This window comes from Girardinichthys multiradiatus, chromosome 5 (genome assembly GCF_021462225.1).
Source record: "Girardinichthys multiradiatus isolate DD_20200921_A chromosome 5, DD_fGirMul_XY1, whole genome shotgun sequence".
Lineage (NCBI taxonomy): Eukaryota > Metazoa > Chordata > Actinopteri > Cyprinodontiformes > Goodeidae > Girardinichthys > Girardinichthys multiradiatus.
Window position 1 is genome coordinate 27,345,034 of NC_061798.1, and position 18,638 is coordinate 27,363,671.

At 39.4% G+C, this 18,638-nt stretch overlaps 1 protein-coding gene across 2 annotated transcripts in view; it reads right to left on the reverse strand.

Moving 5' to 3' along the window:
* The window catches only part of myh11a (myosin, heavy chain 11a, smooth muscle), a 39,290-nt gene extending 30,780 nt beyond the window's left edge, over positions 1 to 8,510 (reverse strand). For both annotated transcript variants that reach the window (XM_047366546.1, XM_047366545.1), the window contains exons 1-3: positions 8,370 to 8,510; positions 3,931 to 4,296; positions 3,550 to 3,706 (exon numbers count right to left, since the gene is read on the reverse strand). In XM_047366546.1, the coding sequence (XP_047222502.1) occupies positions 3,550 to 3,706; positions 3,931 to 4,272 (499 nt within the window). In that variant the 5' untranslated portion in view covers positions 4,273 to 4,296; positions 8,370 to 8,510. The remainder of the gene's footprint in view (positions 1 to 3,549; positions 3,707 to 3,930; positions 4,297 to 8,369) is intronic.
* Positions 8,511 to 18,638: the final 10,128 nt, after the last annotated feature.

Sequence of the window (18,638 nt, forward strand, 5' to 3'; positions counted from 1 at the left end):
TTCAGACCTAAATCCAATTCAGAATCTATAGCAAGAATTGGGGAATGAAAGTCAAAAAAAAAAAAAAAGTCAAAAAAAAAAAAAAACTTACACAAAACTAAATGCTGGCATAATTTGCATCTGCATTTAAGTCTACTTTTTTGATGCAGCAGCAGTGTAATTATTTTAAATATAACCAATCAGCCCTTTTTGTCAGAATATAATTCAACATAACCATGATGTACAGTACAGAACAAAAGTTTGGACACACCTTCTCATTCAAAGAGTTGTCTTTATTTTCATGACTATGAATATTGTAGCTTCACATTGAAGGCATCAAAACTATGAATTAACACATGTGGAATTATATAGTGAACAAAAAAGTGTGAAACAACTGAAAATATGTCTTATATTCTAGGTTCTTCAAAGTAGCCACCTTTTGCTTTGATTACTGCTCCGCACACTCTTGGCATTCTGTTGATGAGCTTCAAGAGGTAGTCACCTGAAATGGTTTTCACTTCACAGGTGTGCCCTGTCAGGTTTAATAAGTGGGATTTCAAATCTTATAAATGGGGTTGGGACCATCAGTTGTGTTGTGCAGGAGGTGGATACAGTACACAGCTGATAGTCCTACTGAATAGACTGTTAGAATTTGTATTATGTCAAGAAAAAAGCAGCTAAGTAAAGAAAAACGAGTGGCCATCATTACTTTAAGAAATGAAGGTCAGTCAGCCTGAACAATTGGGAAAATTTTGAAAGTGTCCCCAAGTGCAGTTGCAAAAACCATCAAGTGCTACAAAGAAACTGGCTCACATGAGGACCACCCCATGAAAGGAAGACCAAGAGTCACCTCTGCTGCGGAAGATAACTTCATCCGAGTCACCAGCCTCAGAAATCGCAGGTTAACAGCAGCTCAGATAAGAGAACAGGTCAATGCCACACAGAGTTCTAGCAGCAGACACTTCTCTAGAACAACTGTTAAGAGGAGACTGTGTGAATCAGGCCTTCATGGTAAAATAGATGCTAGGAAACCACTGCTGAGGACAGGTAACAAGCAGAAGAGACTTGTTTGGACTAAAGAACAAAAGGAATGGACATTAGACCAGTGGAAATCTGCACTTTGGTCTGATGAGTCCTAGTTTGAGATCTTTAGTTCCAACCACCGTGTCTTTGTGCGGCACAGAAGAGGTGAACGGATGGACTCTACATGCCTGGTTCCCACCGTGAAGCATGGAGGAGGAGGTGTGATGGTGTGGGGGTGCTTTGCTGGTGACACTGTTGGGGATTTATTCAAAATTGAAGGCATACTGAACCAGCATGGCTACCACAGCATCTTGCAGCAGCATGCTATTCCATCCGGTTTGCATTTAGTTGGACCATCATTTATTTTTCTACAGGACAATGACCCCAAACACACCTCCAGGCTGTGTAAGGGCTATTTGACCAAGAAGGAGAGTGATGGGGTGTTGCGCCAGATGACCTGGCCTCCAGATGACCAATTGCTCTGCTGGTTAATTTTTATCTGCCACACATATACAGTACATCTGTATGAATAAGCTCAAAAAGATATGCAGAAAGATATAACTTTGAAAACTCTAAACAATGCAAACCTTTTTCGAAAAATCCTTTGTCATAAAGAATCTCTCCAATTTTGAAGAGCACCTAACATTTTTTTTGCCCTAGAAAAAAAAATCTTTAGGATTACCATGGAGCAAAAGGGGAAAAAAGATAGTAAATTGAAAAAGGAAGGGGGGGGGTTCGGAAAAAAGAAATGCTTTATTGCCCTCGGCCCATCTCTCAATCCAGATGTCAACTCCTTTGAGAAAACGTCCTCATGTCAACATGAAATCAAGTGGTACAAAAACCCCCTGGAAACAGATTCTCTGGGAAATGAGCTGATGTGAAAATCACATCACAGCAGTTTGAGCCAAGAGCCATTTACTGTAAGCACGATGCTACCAAGGCCACAGTCGTCACCTCTTTGATGCACCGACTCTGAAACAGGCCATAAAATACTCTTCAAGAGCCTGTCAGTGTCCCTACCATAAAGCCAAGTCAAACAGCAATGAGCAGAAAGGGAGCTTTGATGGGGCTTTCAAATAAATAATTGTCACAAGTCTTCAAGTAAAACTGAAGTTTAATTGTGATACCAAAGAAAAAGTTAAAACCACAGCTCATCCATACTGAGCTCATAAAAAGCTATCAGCAACTTTTGTAAGGAAACACGGGCACGTCAGCTAACAAGCGTGAGAAACTCCAACTTGAGTATACGTTATCCGATTTGCTTGTCTTTACAGTACAAGTTGAAATTTGCTCGACAATGTAACGCATCCCTGTGCAAAACAGGAACAGACAGCAATGAAAAGCTGCAACCGCCATCGTACTGATTGATTGCACCCGCCACAAGGATCAGGAAAAGGCCTTCAAAATAAAATCATCATCCATTGTCTCAGCAAAATGTCACCCTGCAAAGTTCTCAAAAATCAAACCTTTAATTCAATTAAATTTCATCAGTAGAGGGAAAAATCCCATTGATGAGAAATATTTCTGTTTTTAAACAAAAAACGTTTAACAATTTTGGCCTCTCTGATAATTTCTATCTTGTATGTAACTCAAGCCTATATTTGATGCATGTGTCTATTCAGGTCAAATGTAATGCAGTTATTTTTGAGTTTCAGTAGGTGGGCTAATCTTCCTGAGGCTAATTTTGGTTTTTGTGAATCTTTTGTGCTGTCAGAAATGATCCCAGCTCAGCTGCTGTTAACCTGCCTTGTCCAGAGGGATATTATGAACGCAAACCATCAGTTTTTGCATATCCCTTTTATCAATTAATGTAATGCTGAAGCTTTGCTGATATATTCCTTCCCGTAACTAGTAATAAACAGGAAACCATTTTGTTTCCACACAGGCTTCTCCCCTTTAAAACGGCTCCTTCCACATCCTATGTAAAAGATGATGCCTCAGTTAGCGTCCAGCATAATTTAACCACAATTGCCAATTATGGATGATACTTGATCCACTCCAGTTTGAAATATAAAATACAATGAACACCTAAAACTGTATTATTTTATAATCATTACAGTTTTTAGAAAACAGCTCATTATTTTTGACACTGCCTTGGTATATCTACCTAGACAGATCAAAGCTGGCCAGAAGTATTCTACACTAAGCACAGATTAAACAAAAGACAGTTTAATGCCTTTTGTTTTTTTTTTACTTGAGACTTACGTAGAAGGGGTCAATCTTGAAAACTACCCTATCCACAGAGCTCAAACCTGGACAGATATACTCAGTAGTAATACGAGCTCTTATAAAAATACAGCTTCTGAGATGGGAAATGTTATAAAATGCAATATTAAAGAAAGCTGGTCATGAACCTAGTTCCTTAGACCAAAGACAGCCTTTATTAAAGAAAAGCTGTTATTTTGTCCCACAAATTAAATAAAAAGGCACCAGTTTTCACAAAGTGTAATTGAATAATCTGTCAGAGTAAACTTGGCCAGGTATTTTAGATCTGGAAACCTCAGAGGTTAGTGACAGAAAGCGAACCAAATGGAGGAGAAATCCTACCTTGCATCATGTTTCTGTAGGCATTATCAGCTATAGCGTAGATATGAGGGGGGATTTCATGACGTTTCTTCCCTTTGTACATGTCGATGATCTTCTCGGAGTAGATGGGCAGCATTTTATAGGGGTTCACCACCACACAGAACAGGCCAGAGTACGTCTGTCAGGACAAATAAAAAGATCAGATTAAGAACTTGGCAAACGTTTATTTTCCTTACTAACCCAAAATAGGCTTAAGTATGGAAATTACATTTTTGTAAGAAAATAGTTAAGCAAAGAAAATTCAGTGATTTCAGAATTGCTTCTTTAGGATCCAGGTTTAAACAAATCAACATGCACCATTGATAATATTTAGAATGTGCATTCTTTCTGTAGCATACTTACATAAATGAGCCCAGAGAAGTACCTCTCACGTAGATTGTGCAACACGGAGGCTTCGTTAAGGCACGTAAGCTCAGCCATGTCCTCCACCTTGCTGAACTTGGGCGGGTTCATCTTCTGGATGTCATCCTTGTTGACGGTTATCTTCTTGCCGTTATCAGCCAGCTCCACCAGCGCCTCGTCGCCGTGCTCCTCCTTGACGCTCGCCGCCTCGAAGCCGTGCCTCTCCGAGGGGATCCACACCAGCTTCTTGGCCGCCCAGTCGGCCTGAGCCATGGGACTGTTCAGGTAGTCCTTATCGACGAAGAGGAACTTTTCGTCCTCTGTTGGGGCCTTGTTGGACATCTTGGCTTAATGGTGGAGGGCCAGCTGGTGAACAGAATTAGAGAATAAATTGTTAAAGATGGATGGCAGGTAAAGAAAAAGTGCTGCCATGTGTTGTGTGTGTTATTTTTTTAAATTTTTTTTAAAGACATCTGTAATGTACAGTACGGTTTTTATTTATATTTAATCTGGATTACTCCGATACTCTTCTATAAAATCCAGTGCAACCTTCTAGAGGAAAGCTGCTACAAACCTACACAGACAAGGCAAACCATTTAAACTGAGGACAGCATTAAGCAGAAAAGCAGCCAAGAGGCCAGTGATGACTCTGGAGGAGCTGCAAAGATCTACAGCTGAGAATCTGTTGACAGGAGAACCATTAGTTGTGTACTCCACAAATTTGTCCTTACTGAAGACTGATGAAAGGAAAACTATTCTTTAAAGAAATCCATGAGAAGCATCATCTCTAGTTTGCCACAAGTCACGTAGGGGCCACAGCAAACATGTGGGATTAGATACTCTGGTCAGATGAGAGAAGAACTGCACTTTTTAGTAAACCCAGTGAAAAATGGTCATTATGCTTCGGGGTTCTTTTCTTAAGCAGGGACCAGGGAGGCTGGTGAGACCTCATGATGATCAGAGCAATTCTGGCAGAAAACCTGTTTAGAGCCTGAAAGACTTGAGACCTGGGTGGAGGTTCACCCTCCAGCAGGTCAATGGCCCTAAGCATTACAGCCAAATGTACAATGCAGTGGTTTAGAGCAAACTATTTTCATGTTTTAAACTCAAAGTCCAGAATTTAATCCAATAGAGAATCAGTGCTCTCCAACCAGTCTGAATGACCTTGAGCTATTTTGCAGAGAAGAAATGAGTTGCAAATGTAATTGCAGCAAAAGTGATTTCTACAAAGTATTGACCGAGAGGGGCTAAACACAAATGCATGCCACACCTTTCAGATTTGTAGTTACATTATAAGCTCTACATTATACAAAATACATTCAAGCTTCACATTGCAACATGACAAATTTGAGTGCTCCGATAAATATGAATGCTTTTCCAAAGCATTGTAAGCTAGTAAAATTGTGTCTTGCTTGTAGCTAAAAGACTTAAAACGTTTTAGTGTTTTTGTCCATTAGGGAGTTTCAGAAGACAGCCATTCTCACAGACCTCCACCTCCCTCTCGACCGCACACATCACACAGGACGCGAACAAACCCCTCTTGACTGCAGACATAATGACTGAGGCTGGGAAATTGATATTAATTAACTTCACAACATTGTGTCAATAGCTTTATCTAAAAAGAACTCATAATGAGTGACTTGTTCTTCTCCTGAACCACCAAATCCCTTTAATAACCTCCATTTTATTCCCTTGTCCCTTCATATCTCTCTCTCTCAGTCTCAGGCTTAGGGAAGTTTCAGTCTCGTGCTGTGATGACCATATAAGGGCCCCTTCTCTGGAGCAGGGCTCTTTTCTGTGGACCTAAACAGCAAGCCAAGTGAACTCACAAACAAAGCCCATATAGGGAATAGTATGTCTCTTGCCGGCTTTGTCGTTTACTGCAAAATGATAACAGCGAGGCAGAGGGGGCTTGGGATTTTAACAACCATGCTTCACAGGGGCCCCGGTTAGGATTAATTTTTGAAATGTAACTGTCACTGGTTACATTATGAACAAGTCTCTGGCTTTTAGCGGTACCTGCAGAGGAAGGTGGTGTAGAACAAACTAGAGTAGTTGCATCCGTCTGAGTGCTTTGCAGAGAAAGTAAAAAAATTACTTGGAAGAACAAGGCGTCAGGTGTCAACAGTGAATCTGATGCAAGAAGGAGCTTCTGGGTGGCATGAGCTGGGCCATCTTATCTGACCAGCATAAGCTGTAAGCACACCATCCCCACTGTGGAACACAGAGAAGGCATCATTGTGTTGTGGGGATGCAGGAAAATCCTCTGCTTATTATTACAAAGTAATTATGGCAAATTATTTTTAGTCCATTTCTATTCTGATGGTAATCCATTCTTCCATGATGTTTCCATCCCCAAGACGAATCAACAAATCAAAATGGTTTGGGTGTAAAAGTGATGTGGATCCTATTTTATGATCTGCACAGCCACCAGATTACAATCTAATTGAACACAATAGAACTGAAACCACTGTTTTAGTGAACTGCTTGAATCTGCAAACATAAAATTAATTCTGACCTCCAGTAATATTATACTCTGAATAATTACTGGGGAAATAAACAAAAACAGCTAGTTTACTCAATTAAATCTAAAACAAAACAAAACAAAAAAGCTTTAAATACTTGATGAAATAAACTCTGGAATGCAAACTTCCTGGATTAACCAGGATCAATCATAAATCAGTCTGCAGACCCTTACATGAAACCTTTCATCTTTTTCGTTCGCTGAGACTGGCACAAACTGAGTAGGAACTAAGCAATAAAACGGACCCCCCTCTCAACTGTCCTCAGAATGCTTATAAACACTCCCCTGGGGTTAAAAAAAGCTAACCAACCCAAAAGCTACTGAAAAACGACTTCCTAAACCTAGAAACTTTCATCAACTTATAAAAAGTGGGAAAAATGGTGTGAAAGTCCAGAGATTAATGCCAGTGAAAGAGGGGGAAATCAGATGGTCTGCAGATAAAAGTAAACAGACCTTTCCTGACACACCCCCGTGTTTAAAGGATATGGTTCAATTTAAGACATTCCTCCTCGTGCTCTTTAAGTTTCCTCTTACGTAATTTAGCTTAATACCTTTATCAAGCCTTTGCTCATTCAGTGTGTTGGGTCAACACAATTTGTGCTCAGTTGGTGCATCTTGAAGACACCCATCTCAAGTGGTTCTGACAGGGTTCTACAAACCAACTAAAAACTTTAGATGCACACACCCATATTTAGTTATAATTGATATTTATAGCAAAACTATAAGCAAGCCAATTAAATAATTTTCAAATCACATAATGTGTAAATATGTGTAAACACTGTGTAGCTGCTTTCAAAGCCATATTTATAATCTGTGTTACAATTCCCATATTTCAAAGTGTGCAAACTAATTTTGAATCCAACATGCAGCATAAATATTTTTCTGTTAAAAATAATAAACTAGAGAAGATGCTGCCCTGGAGACTTTGACTATTTGTGGTTGGGGGAATTTGACCTTAAGGGCCAGTAAATGATGTCTCTAATTTCCTATCTGAAATACTTAAACAGTCTTCCTGTTATCATCAAAGAAATAAACCCTGAAGCTCAATACATTTATAGGATTATTGGGATCACTGCACTAAAAGCAATGGAATCAGACGTATGTTTTCTCAAGTTAACAACTGATGTGTGCAAAGAAAACTCTGCTTATCACTAAACTTGAAGGGCAGCGCTAAAATGCAAAGCTCCCAGGCTGAACACAAGATACAAATATGGCTACGTCAAAGCCCCCTTCTCCTTTAGAGAAACAACTTCCTTTCATGACAGCCTACAAATATAATTTCAATGTCAAATAGAGAAAAAAATAAAACCTTGATGTTTCCACTCATCTTTAAAAAAAAAAAAAAAAAATCATTGATGATATAATTGCAGTTAAAAACGATTTAGCCAAAGACACTCAAAAAATAAATTCATATGCATATTCATGAAAACAGAAAGCAGTAGTACGAGTCTTCCTGGCCTCAAAATAAATTAAACATGCTTGCCATACTGGCAATTTTGTAAGACCATATTTGGAAAACAGGAAACGCCAGAATCATGCTTTCACCGAGATAATAAAGTGGAACTTCCTTTTCATTGCTAACCATACTCCCATCTATGATCAGTTGAATCAGCTATAAAACTACGCTTGGTCTACTTTATTTGTTATTTGCAGACGAAGCAATAAATTAATTTATTTGAAAAAAAAAAAAAGCGTTAATTAGCTACGTAGACTAAATATATGTATTGAACGTCTGCTTGACCAACATTTGCAACATTTTACTCAAACAATACAAGAGGATAATAAAATCTAATTAAAGGAAAAGCAGACACAAACGCAGTAATGTAATTAAGTTTAAAGAGTAACGGATTGCTCTGACAGGTGCACTTCCCTCAATTTAAACATAATATCCCTCCGCTGTAAACTATATACTCACATAACGTGTAGAAAGTTCGGGTTTGGAAAGCTGGAGTTTGGAGAAGGTGGGCGTCGACGAGGCACTCCCAAAGCAAACAGTCCAAATGACCCCCGTCAATTTAAAAACCTTACCATTTAAACTCTTCCTCCCTCCCTTCCTCCCTCTCACCCTCCTCCTCCTCCTCCTCCTCCTTCTCCTCCGTCTAAGCTGCTAGGAGCATAGAAGAGGCAGCGGACATGCGCAGTAAGGTCCCCTTGTGGGCTCATTCCATGATCTTTTGGAGAAGAAAACTAGCGTTAAAGAGGATAACAGCGGATAAAAAAGTCCCATTAACACTATAAACAACCTTTACATATCATTATCGACTAAAATACTCAACACATCAACCTGACAAGATTTGGTTTTACAACAAAATTTAATTTAGGTCAGTATTTGAGCTCAGTCATGGGAAAGAGAAAGCACAACCAGGGTTTTGGATATCACAGTAATCATGCTCTGGTCTTTAAACCAGATTACACCAAATTTCTTTTTTGTGTGTGTGTATGAAAACACCTGTCTGGACTTTAGCAAAAGCCGACTGGGATAGTAACCTGAGGATAAATCCTGGAGGGACCAAAATGTGTGTAAACCTAACACAAAAAGCTTGATTATGTTTTTGTTGTAACAATGCTTCTTGGGTAGAATGTATCTACCATTGGAAAGACTGTAGTCTCGCTTTAAATTGTGACACATCTGTAAGGAAAACTTAACTTTTGGTTAAGTAGCAGAGTTTAGTGAGTTGATTGTATTATTCAAAAACTGGTCTAAAGATCTCTGTGGGACTTTTTATAGGATTAGATTGAAATGTGAAGAAACAAGATCCATCCATTTATCTGTTGCCAATACCTGCTTATCCTTGTAGTTTTTGCTGGTGATCTGATGACTACCTCCAGCAGTCAAAGGGCAAGAGAGTGGGGTACCCCCTGGACAGGAGTTCAGTCTATGCCAGGGCAACACAGTGGCAGACAGAACAAACAACCATTCAGGCACACCCTCAATCCTTAGTGGAATTGAGAAAAGCCAATCAAAATGATGTCTTGGACTGTGAAAGGAAGCTGAAGAAAACTCATCCTTGCACAAGGACAACAGGAATTACATCGAAGACCATCTTACGGCAGGGCAACAGTGCTAAGAACTGCTCCACACTGCAGCCGATACACGTAGCAATTTAATTTATTGGTTAAGCAAACAGTGGCCTGAGTAGTGGATAATGTTCAGCCACAAAGATTGGAGATATGGGATTGTCACTGCTGTGAGTGGGTGTTTGCATGGTTATTTGTCCTGTGTAGACACACACAGGACAAATAACAGGTGTTGCCCTGTGATGGACTGGCGACCTGTCCAGGGTGTACCCTCTCACCCGTAGACAGCTAGATATAGGCTCCAGCTCCCCCACGACCTTGTATGGAAGTAGCAGGTATAGAAAATGGATGGATAGATTGTCACTGCTCTCATCTCAATATCTCTCTGAATTAGGGTTGACTCTGATTGTGACAAGCTTTGTTTTTCAGTGAAATTGTCGCTGCTCCACACCATTACGCTACTTCCACCAAAACCTGTTTGGTACTGGCAGAGATGACATGGCAATTATTTTAAAGGGTGCAAGTCATAAATGAATTTTTTTTCACAAATATGGCACCATTTAAGGAGAAATAAAGAGGCCTTCCAACATTGTAATATTTATTGACAAGTAACACACAAAAAGAATTGCCAAACACACATTTTCTTACTTTTTGTGTTATGTATATATTTTTAAATAAAGGATTGCTTACTGTAACTATGGTTTTTCAAAGAAAACCTAAAAGCCTATGTCAAGTGAGAGGTTGGATTTTCCTGTTGATAACCAGCCTATTGTAATTTGCAGACATAAAAGAAAGTTATGCAGGTAGGGAACAAAAAAAGGCTCTAGCCCATTAGGCCTAAATCCTCCTAAATCCATTTCCCGAAAACAGCAGGTTTACCCTGTTATCATTTGTTAAATAAAAATAAAGCCAGAATAGAAAAGGTAAATCTGTCTCTCAGTTTGCTGTGGAGGAATTATTGTCCACTCTTCTTAACACAATATTTATTTATTACTTCCAATGTGGTTCAGGCTTTGGCTAGCAGACACATGTCCTCACATTTGACTTGACAACCCTTTCGGTATGCAGAGGTGTTCATGGTCGACTTAATGACTGCAAGGTGTCTGATTGATATGGCAACAAACAAGCCCCAATCATCAACCTTTCACCACCATGTTTGACAATTAGAAAAAGGGGTTTGTGCTTGATTTATTTCCTAAACAAGATGTTGTGCATAATTCCAAAGATGTCAACTTTAGTCTCAAAGGCTTTGTCCCAGACAGACCACAAAAAAAAAAACCTCCTCCCTTCATAGAGATGGTTACACCCATAATTATCAAATAATTCAGTGAAAGTAGCAAAGGTGTCCTTGTGTTTCAAACTACTTTTCCATTTTGTTTTTGTTTAATAAATAACCATGTAGAACCTGTGCCGTGTTGTTGTACACGTGAGGTTTTATTTGGCTTGGTAACGACCAAATCATTTTATTTATGACCTGATACATGAAGCCCCATAAATGAAAGAGAGTTAGGCTACTTTCTTTTTACCATGACTGAACATGTTTTGGTCTTCAGCTTCTCCCTGCACAACAGGTCTTTACTTGTTAATCATTGCACATCCATGCAATCATTATCTCTATATTTGTGGTTCAAGATTTTTAGTTTTTCTTTTCCAGGTTCCCATCGTTTTATTTGTTCTGTCCTGTTGTCATTCCAGTTTGTTTTACAGCTTAAGTTCCCTTGTCTGTTATTCTGTTGCTTTTCCAGCTCCTAAGAGACATTTTGTTTGCCTCTTGTATCCCTATCCATCTTTTTGGCCCCTCTCCTCCCCCTCAATTATTGTACTTAATGTTCTTAAGCACCAGTTTGGACCATCTAGGATTGGTGAAAAAAATAAGTTCTGAAAATAAGTCATCTAATGTAACTATGTACCTTTACAGTGCCAGAAACATTAATATCCCTCGAAGTTTTTCCCATTTTGTCACACTAATAACCTTAGACTTCACTATATTATATTACTATAAATGTTATGTGATAGACCAACACAAAGCGGCACATAATTTTGAAGTGGAAGGATATAATAAAAGGTTGTCTAAATCTTTGAAAAAAAGAATGTGTGGTGTGCATTAGTGATCAGTCCCCTGAATCATTTTTAGATGATGCATTGAACAGAGCTCTGTGAGATATTCAGTTTGGGATATTGCTTTAGCCTGCTTTAGACTTCTTCACAACTTTACCCCTGACCTTTCTGCTGTGTTTGTTGGTCCATAGGATGTTGTTTGTTTCTTTCACTTCACAGTTAATGTTGGTCTATGACATAAAATCCAAATAAAAACATTAACGTTTCTGGTTGTAACATGACAAAATGAGAGCTTTTTCTTTTAAGACCTAAAAAACGGGAAGTCAAATAGCTGGAATTAAAGTGTGATTTTAGGTTTTTAATTCTCTAAACCGTAAAAAGACAACAGACAAGTTCTCACAGTGACAAGGGAGAATGTAAAAAGCACAAACTTTTTCAAAGAAATAGTGGGTTGGTCAGGATTATTTACAGTTTGGCTCATTCTGAGAAAAAATACACTTTAATATTAGTAACATGAAAAAACTCTGGATTACCACAAAGCGCAAATTGTGGATTATTGTCATCTTCCGTATTTCCCTTAAAGAGAATTTATATTCATACCAAATAATGAAAGATGACCAAGTGGTACATTTTTTAGCATAGTAGGCTAAAACCAGTTCACAAAAAATCTGGTAAAGCCTTGGAGAATCTTGCTACCAGAAGGATACAACATGATTAGTGAAACATATGGAGGCAGTTACATTTGAGACCCTGAAAAGGAGAGTTTTACACTGTCGATTTTGCTAAACATTTGATAAACCTCCCCAAAAGAGTTATCTTTTGACAAACTGAGGGCTAATCAAATTTAATGTGGTTTAAAAACTAAATAAACTAAATTATTGAGTGAATACAAAACTGGCAATGCATGTCTGTGAGTTCCAGTCCAGTTTTTAGATCATGCAGTGTGTTCCCTATCCTCATAAGGCAAACGAGCTGTCTACGGCACAGGATTCCCCTTTTACTGTATCTTCTCCGGAGTGTTCCCCCCCATTACATAACTCATAATTAAAACAACAAATGCAAGTTTTCTTTATGGGTTTTCCATTTTTACACCCACCACATTCCACTATGAAAAACAAATCCCCCCTCCTTGCTGCATCCCTGTTTCCAGCTTCTCGCCAATGGAACTTCCTATATAAGGACACCGATCTGTTTGTTCCAGTAAATCAAGCAGCTTTTTGATAGCTGTGGCCTGCAGTCCCAGAGGCAGAACATCGGGCTGTGTTGTCAGCGTGTGTGTGAAACCTGACGATAAACCAACATCATAAAGGTGGGGAGGTGTTCATATGGGAGGTACGCTGGCTGAAAAACTTAGCAGAGATGGAACAAACGCAGGGGTGAAAAGAAGGGGAAAGCAAGAAGGCAGATGCAGGGAGCAGGGAGGCTGCAGTGTGTGCCATATAAGGAGAGTGGAATCTCTGCAGCTTTCTGTGTTACTTTCAAAGTCTCACATGTGCAACTACCCCAAGCCCTGGTGACTAAATATGGTCCAACAGCATCAGCATTGTTCAAACAAAGGGGATAGCTCTGATTATTTCCCTGCCGTCATCAGCGACAGGTACATTAAGCCTTCCTTGGTATGTAAAGGTAACAGGTGACATTAAATCAAAGGAAGAATACTAAATGTGTCTTGTCCCATCTATGTTAAAGATAAGCAACAAATTTGATACACTCCGATATACAATATAGAAGTAACGACACTTTGACTTTATGGCTGTGGTGGATCAAAATGTCTCTTATAATCAGAGCCAGCCTAAGTCATAAGCAAACAAACAGCTGCATAGCCCCCCGCCCCCTCGGTTTTTGGCAAATATTAAGAAATGTGATTTTTATTTTCAAATGTAAAGTGTAAATCCTCAAATCAAGCTTTCACGTGCCTCTGGTAACATCAGAAAAGGCAATTTATTAGTGTTTTTTTGGACGGAAACTTGTACAGGTCCTTCTCAAAATATAAGCATATTGTGATAAAGTTCATTATTTTCCATAATGTCATGATGAAAATTTAACATTCATATATTTTAGATTCATTGCGCACTAACTGAAATATTTCAGGTCTTTTATTGTCTTAATACGGATGATTTTGGCATACAGCTCATGAAAACCCAAAATTCCTATCTCACAAAATTAGCATATTTCATCCGACCAATAAAAGAAAAGTGTTTTTAATACAAAAAACATCAACCTTCAAATAATCATGTACAGTTATGCACTCAATACTTGGTCGGGAATCCTTTTGCAGAAATGACTGCTTCAATGCGGCGTGGCATGGAGGCAATCAGCCTGTGGCACTGCTGAGGTCTTATGGAGGCCCAGGATGCTTCGATAGCGGCCTTTAGCTCATCCAGAGTGTTGGGTCTTGAGTCTCTCAACGTTCTCTTCACAATATCCCACAGATTCTCTATGGGGTTCAGGTCAGGAGAGTTGGCAGGCCAATTGAGCACAGTGATACCATGGTCAGTAAACCATTTACCAGTGGTTTTGGCACTGTGAGCAGGTGCCAGGTCGTGCTGAAAAATGAAATCTTCATCTCCATAAAGCTTTTCAGCAGATGGAAGCATGAAGTGCTCCAAAATCTCCTGATAGCTAGCTGCATTGACCCTGCCCTTGATAAAACACAGTGGACCAACACCAGCAGCTGACATGGCACCCCAGACCATCACTGACTGTGGGTACTTGACACTGGACTTCTGGCATTTTGGCATTTCCTTGTCCCCAGTCTTCCTCCAGACTCTGCCACCTTGATTTCCGAATGACATGCAGAATTTGCTTTCATCCGAAAAAAGTACTTTGGACCACTGAGCAACAGTCCAGTGCTGCTTTTCTGTAGCCCAGGTCAGGCGCTTCTGCCGCTGTTTCTGGTTCAAAAGTGGCTTGACCTGGGGAATGCGGCACCTGTAGCCCATTTCCTGCACACGCCTGTGCACGGTGGCTCTGGATGGTTCTACTCCAGACTCAGTCCACTGCTTCCGCAGGTCCCCCAATGTCTGGAATCGGCCCTTCTCCACAATCTTCCTCAGGGTCCGGTCACCTCTTCTCGTTGTGCAGCGTTTTCTGCCACACTTTTTCCTTCCCACAGACTTCCCACTGAGGTGCCTTGATACAGCACTCTGGGAACAGCCTATTCGTTCAGAAATGTCTTTCTGTGTCTTACCCTCTTGCTTGAGGGTGTCAATAGTGGACTTCTGGACAGCAGTCAGGTCGGCAGTCTTACCCATGATTGGGGTTTTGAGTGATGAACCAGACTGGGAGTTTTAAAGGCCTCAGGAATCTTTTGCAGGTGTTTAGAGTTAACTCGTTGATTCAGATGATTAGGTTCATAGCTCGTTTAGAGACCCTTTTAATGATATGCTAATTTTGTGAGATAGGAATTTTGGGTTTTCATGAGCTGTATGACAAAATCATCCGTATTAAGACAATAAAAGACCTGAAATATTTCAGTTAGTGTGCAATGAATCTAAAATATATGAATGTTAAATTTTCATCATTACATTATGGAAAATAATGAACTTTATCACAATATGCTAATATTTTGAGAAGGACCTGTATTTGTCATATTTATTTTTTGCCTTTATTCATTTTGGGTTTCTTTTTTTTTTACAAATTCCTCCTTTGAAAGTGTTTACTTTTATTTTGTCCGTATTAATAATGTTGCTAGATCAGCTTGCAATGTCATCAACCTAAATGCATACAAAGCTTAGTTAGCTGTTTGCTTCTTCAGTAAAACTTCATTTGTGAAACACTGCAGTAGAAATCCACACTTCTTAACCCAGCTGTACTTTTATCCTCAGTGTGCATTTGTTAGTCAAAAAAAAAAGCACCACTGGATATTATCTTTAAAGTTGCCAGTTTAATTAAGTCTGCTGCTGGTGTGTGTAAGATTTCATGCACAATGTAAATGCTAGCTATTTAAGAAATAAGTGAAAACCGGCCCGTTTTTCCAACTTTACATGACAAGTTTTACTGCTAGACTGAATGAATACTTAACAGAAATAACCTTGGCTACACAATGTATTCCCTGCTGTTGTTTAAAGGAAATACTGTAAACTTGAATTAGTTAGGGTCTCAAATCCAGTACTCACAATCTTGGGCCGGTTCTGCAACTAATATTATCTTCAGTGTTAACTAAGGAGGTCCATTCACAAAGAATATTAGTAAGAAATCATAAATAATTACAAGAACAAAAATGTTTCTGAGCAAAGTGCAGTGTTCTGAAAAAATGGGTTTGTCCTTTACTTTGTCCAAACATTATCCCTCCCTCCCCTATTCAGTTATGAGAGAGAAGAAAAAAAATGTCTGAACAGTTCCTCATATTCATTATTAAAAGCTGGGAAAATCCAAAAAAAAAAGCAGGGAGGTAGTGGGCGTGGATGTGTGTGTAAAATCAAGAATTAGATTCAGAGAAGCGACTGCATCCAAGTGGAACAAAATTAGGAATAGCTTTTACAATAAAATGCTATTTTAAAGTACACTTTGAAAAAACAGAAGTTACAGATAAGCAATCCATCTTTAAAGCTACAGAAACTGCTTTCTGTGTGGAAATTCTTCAAACAAGTGTATCAAAATAAAAATAAAAACATACATCAGAGGTCTTTTACATAAAGAATTTTTAATCGTAGTCCTAACGTTTCATTTTCATGTCCATAGATGGCCGTCCATTGGAGCAACAGTATGTCTGTGGATATATTTGACCCTCTTGGAATGCAATCACATTCTAATTTCAGCCTGGAGAAAAACATAATTTTTTTCTGCTGCATGCAAAAGAAAAGTAGAGTCAATGCTACTAATAAAGTTGTCTTATTTGCACACATCTGTTCCATGAAGTATAGAAGAAAATGCAACCTGTGGATGGATGAATATCAAGTAAATTAGGCTACTTTATGGGCTTTTATGGCAATGGAACATTTAGATCTGGCATCAGTAAAGTCGGCACCTTATGAAGCAATGTTCAGGATCAATTCAGATGTTCTACAGGTAAATGATGAAAACAACATATCTAAATCATGTGAGATCAGTACAGTAAAATACACTAACTTGTGAATAGTACATGTCCAGTCAGTTAAAAGAGTGTGACCACCCCTGTGTGTTATGTACTCTATATGCATTGTTAGAAATCCCAGCAGTGCATCAAAGCTGGCAAATGATGCCAGTGTTGGTATCTGATTCAGGTTTCTAAATCAGTGCCAAATTAAAAGGACACAAAACACTGGCCTAAATTTGATCATCAATAGTTCAAACTATATCACTGAAGAGAAACCCTTTCAACACTGAGGTTTTTTGAATCTTTATTTTTTTGTAAAAACACAAAAAGACCAAATCTGCATTTCTGGAATCAAGGCAACCTTAGTTGTATACATGTTTTAACTTTAGAGAACATATAACATAGAGAACATAATTCTAGTATTGTGCCGCTCAAGGTGGCAGCAGGTTGGAGTAGCTCTGTTACTTTTGATTCTCATTTATTCTTTTTTGGGAACTATTCCTCTTGTGGTGGATACAGTTGATTTGTTTTGGATGACTGTCCACTCCAGTGTCGGATGCTGTGCAGCTTGGAGGATTTTTCTTAATACTTTCTATTTTTGGACATTTGTTATGATGCATTGCCATGGCAACGGGGTTGTTTCTTACAACCGGGAGCAGCTGATTAATATCTCAAAAGCTCAAATAATACTTCAGCTACAACCCCAAATCCCTGATGAGTTGGAATGGAGACGCCGTGGATGCAGAGTAGGAGCTAAGAGAAGAGAGAGAAGGAGGAAGTTCAAACCATCTCTTCCATCGATTTTGATTGGCAATGTGAGGTCGTTGGGAAACAAGTTGGATGAACTCCAAGCCCTACAAAGGACCCAGCCAGAGTACCGGGCATGCAGTATCATGTGTTTTACTGAGACATAGCTGCAGGATCATATCCCCGACTCCAGCGTCTCTCTTCCGGGCTTTTTAACCATACGAGCGGACAGAGATTTAAAGAGGAGTGGCAAATGTAAAGGAGGTGGACTGGCAGTACTTGTGAACAACAGATGGTGTAATCCAGGACATGTTACTGTGAAGTGTCAACTCTGCAGTCCAGATATTGAACTGTTGGCAGTAAGTTTTCGTCCATATTATTTACCCAGAGAGTTCACCAGTGTTATTTTGGCAACAGTTTACATTCCATCTTCCGCTGTTGCTGACACTGCATGTGATGCCATCAGCTCAGTTGTTGCTAAGCTACAGACACAAAACCCCAATGCTTTTGTGGCAATTTCTGGTGATTTTAACCATGCTTCACTCTCTGCTACACTTCCAATGTTTCAACAATTTGTCAGCTGCTCTACCAGAGAAAACAAAACATTGGATTTGTTTTATGCAAATGTCAAGGACTCATACATCTCTACAGCAAGACCTCCTCTAGGCAAATCAGATCACAATCTTGTTTTTCTCCGCTTGAAATATAAGCCCCTTGTTCAGAGGCAACCTGTAATAAAGAGGACTGTGAGAAAATGGTCAGAGGAAGCTGAAGAAGCTCTGCAAGGTTGCTTTGAGGCTACAGACTGGGACGCACTGTGCCAGCCACATGGAGAGGACATCAATGCCATGACTGAGTGTGTAACCAACTATATAAAACTTCTGTGTGGATAACATCATCCCCACCAGAACCGTGAGATGCTTCCCCAATAACAAACCATGGATCACCAGTGACCTGATGGACCTGCTTAACAAGAAAAAAAGAGCCTTCAGAGAGGGAGACAGAGAATTATTGAGGATTATAAAGAAGCAACTTAAAGTCAAGATAAGAGACAGCAAGGAGGTGTACAAGAAGAAGCTGGAGAGCAGGCTCCAGCAAAACAATATCAGAGATGTGTGGACAGGGATGATGAAGATCACAGGCTTCAAGCAGAAGGATGATCAGACCAATGGAGGTCTGGACAGAGCCAATGAACTGAACACATTCTTCAATAGGTTCAGTTCAGAAACAAGCTTCGCATCCTCCTCTCCTGCTCACAGCCAAACAGACATTCCATCTTCCTTTGACCCACAGGACCCACAGCTGTCCAGTAACACCTCAAATGTTTTATCTTCCACCTCAGCC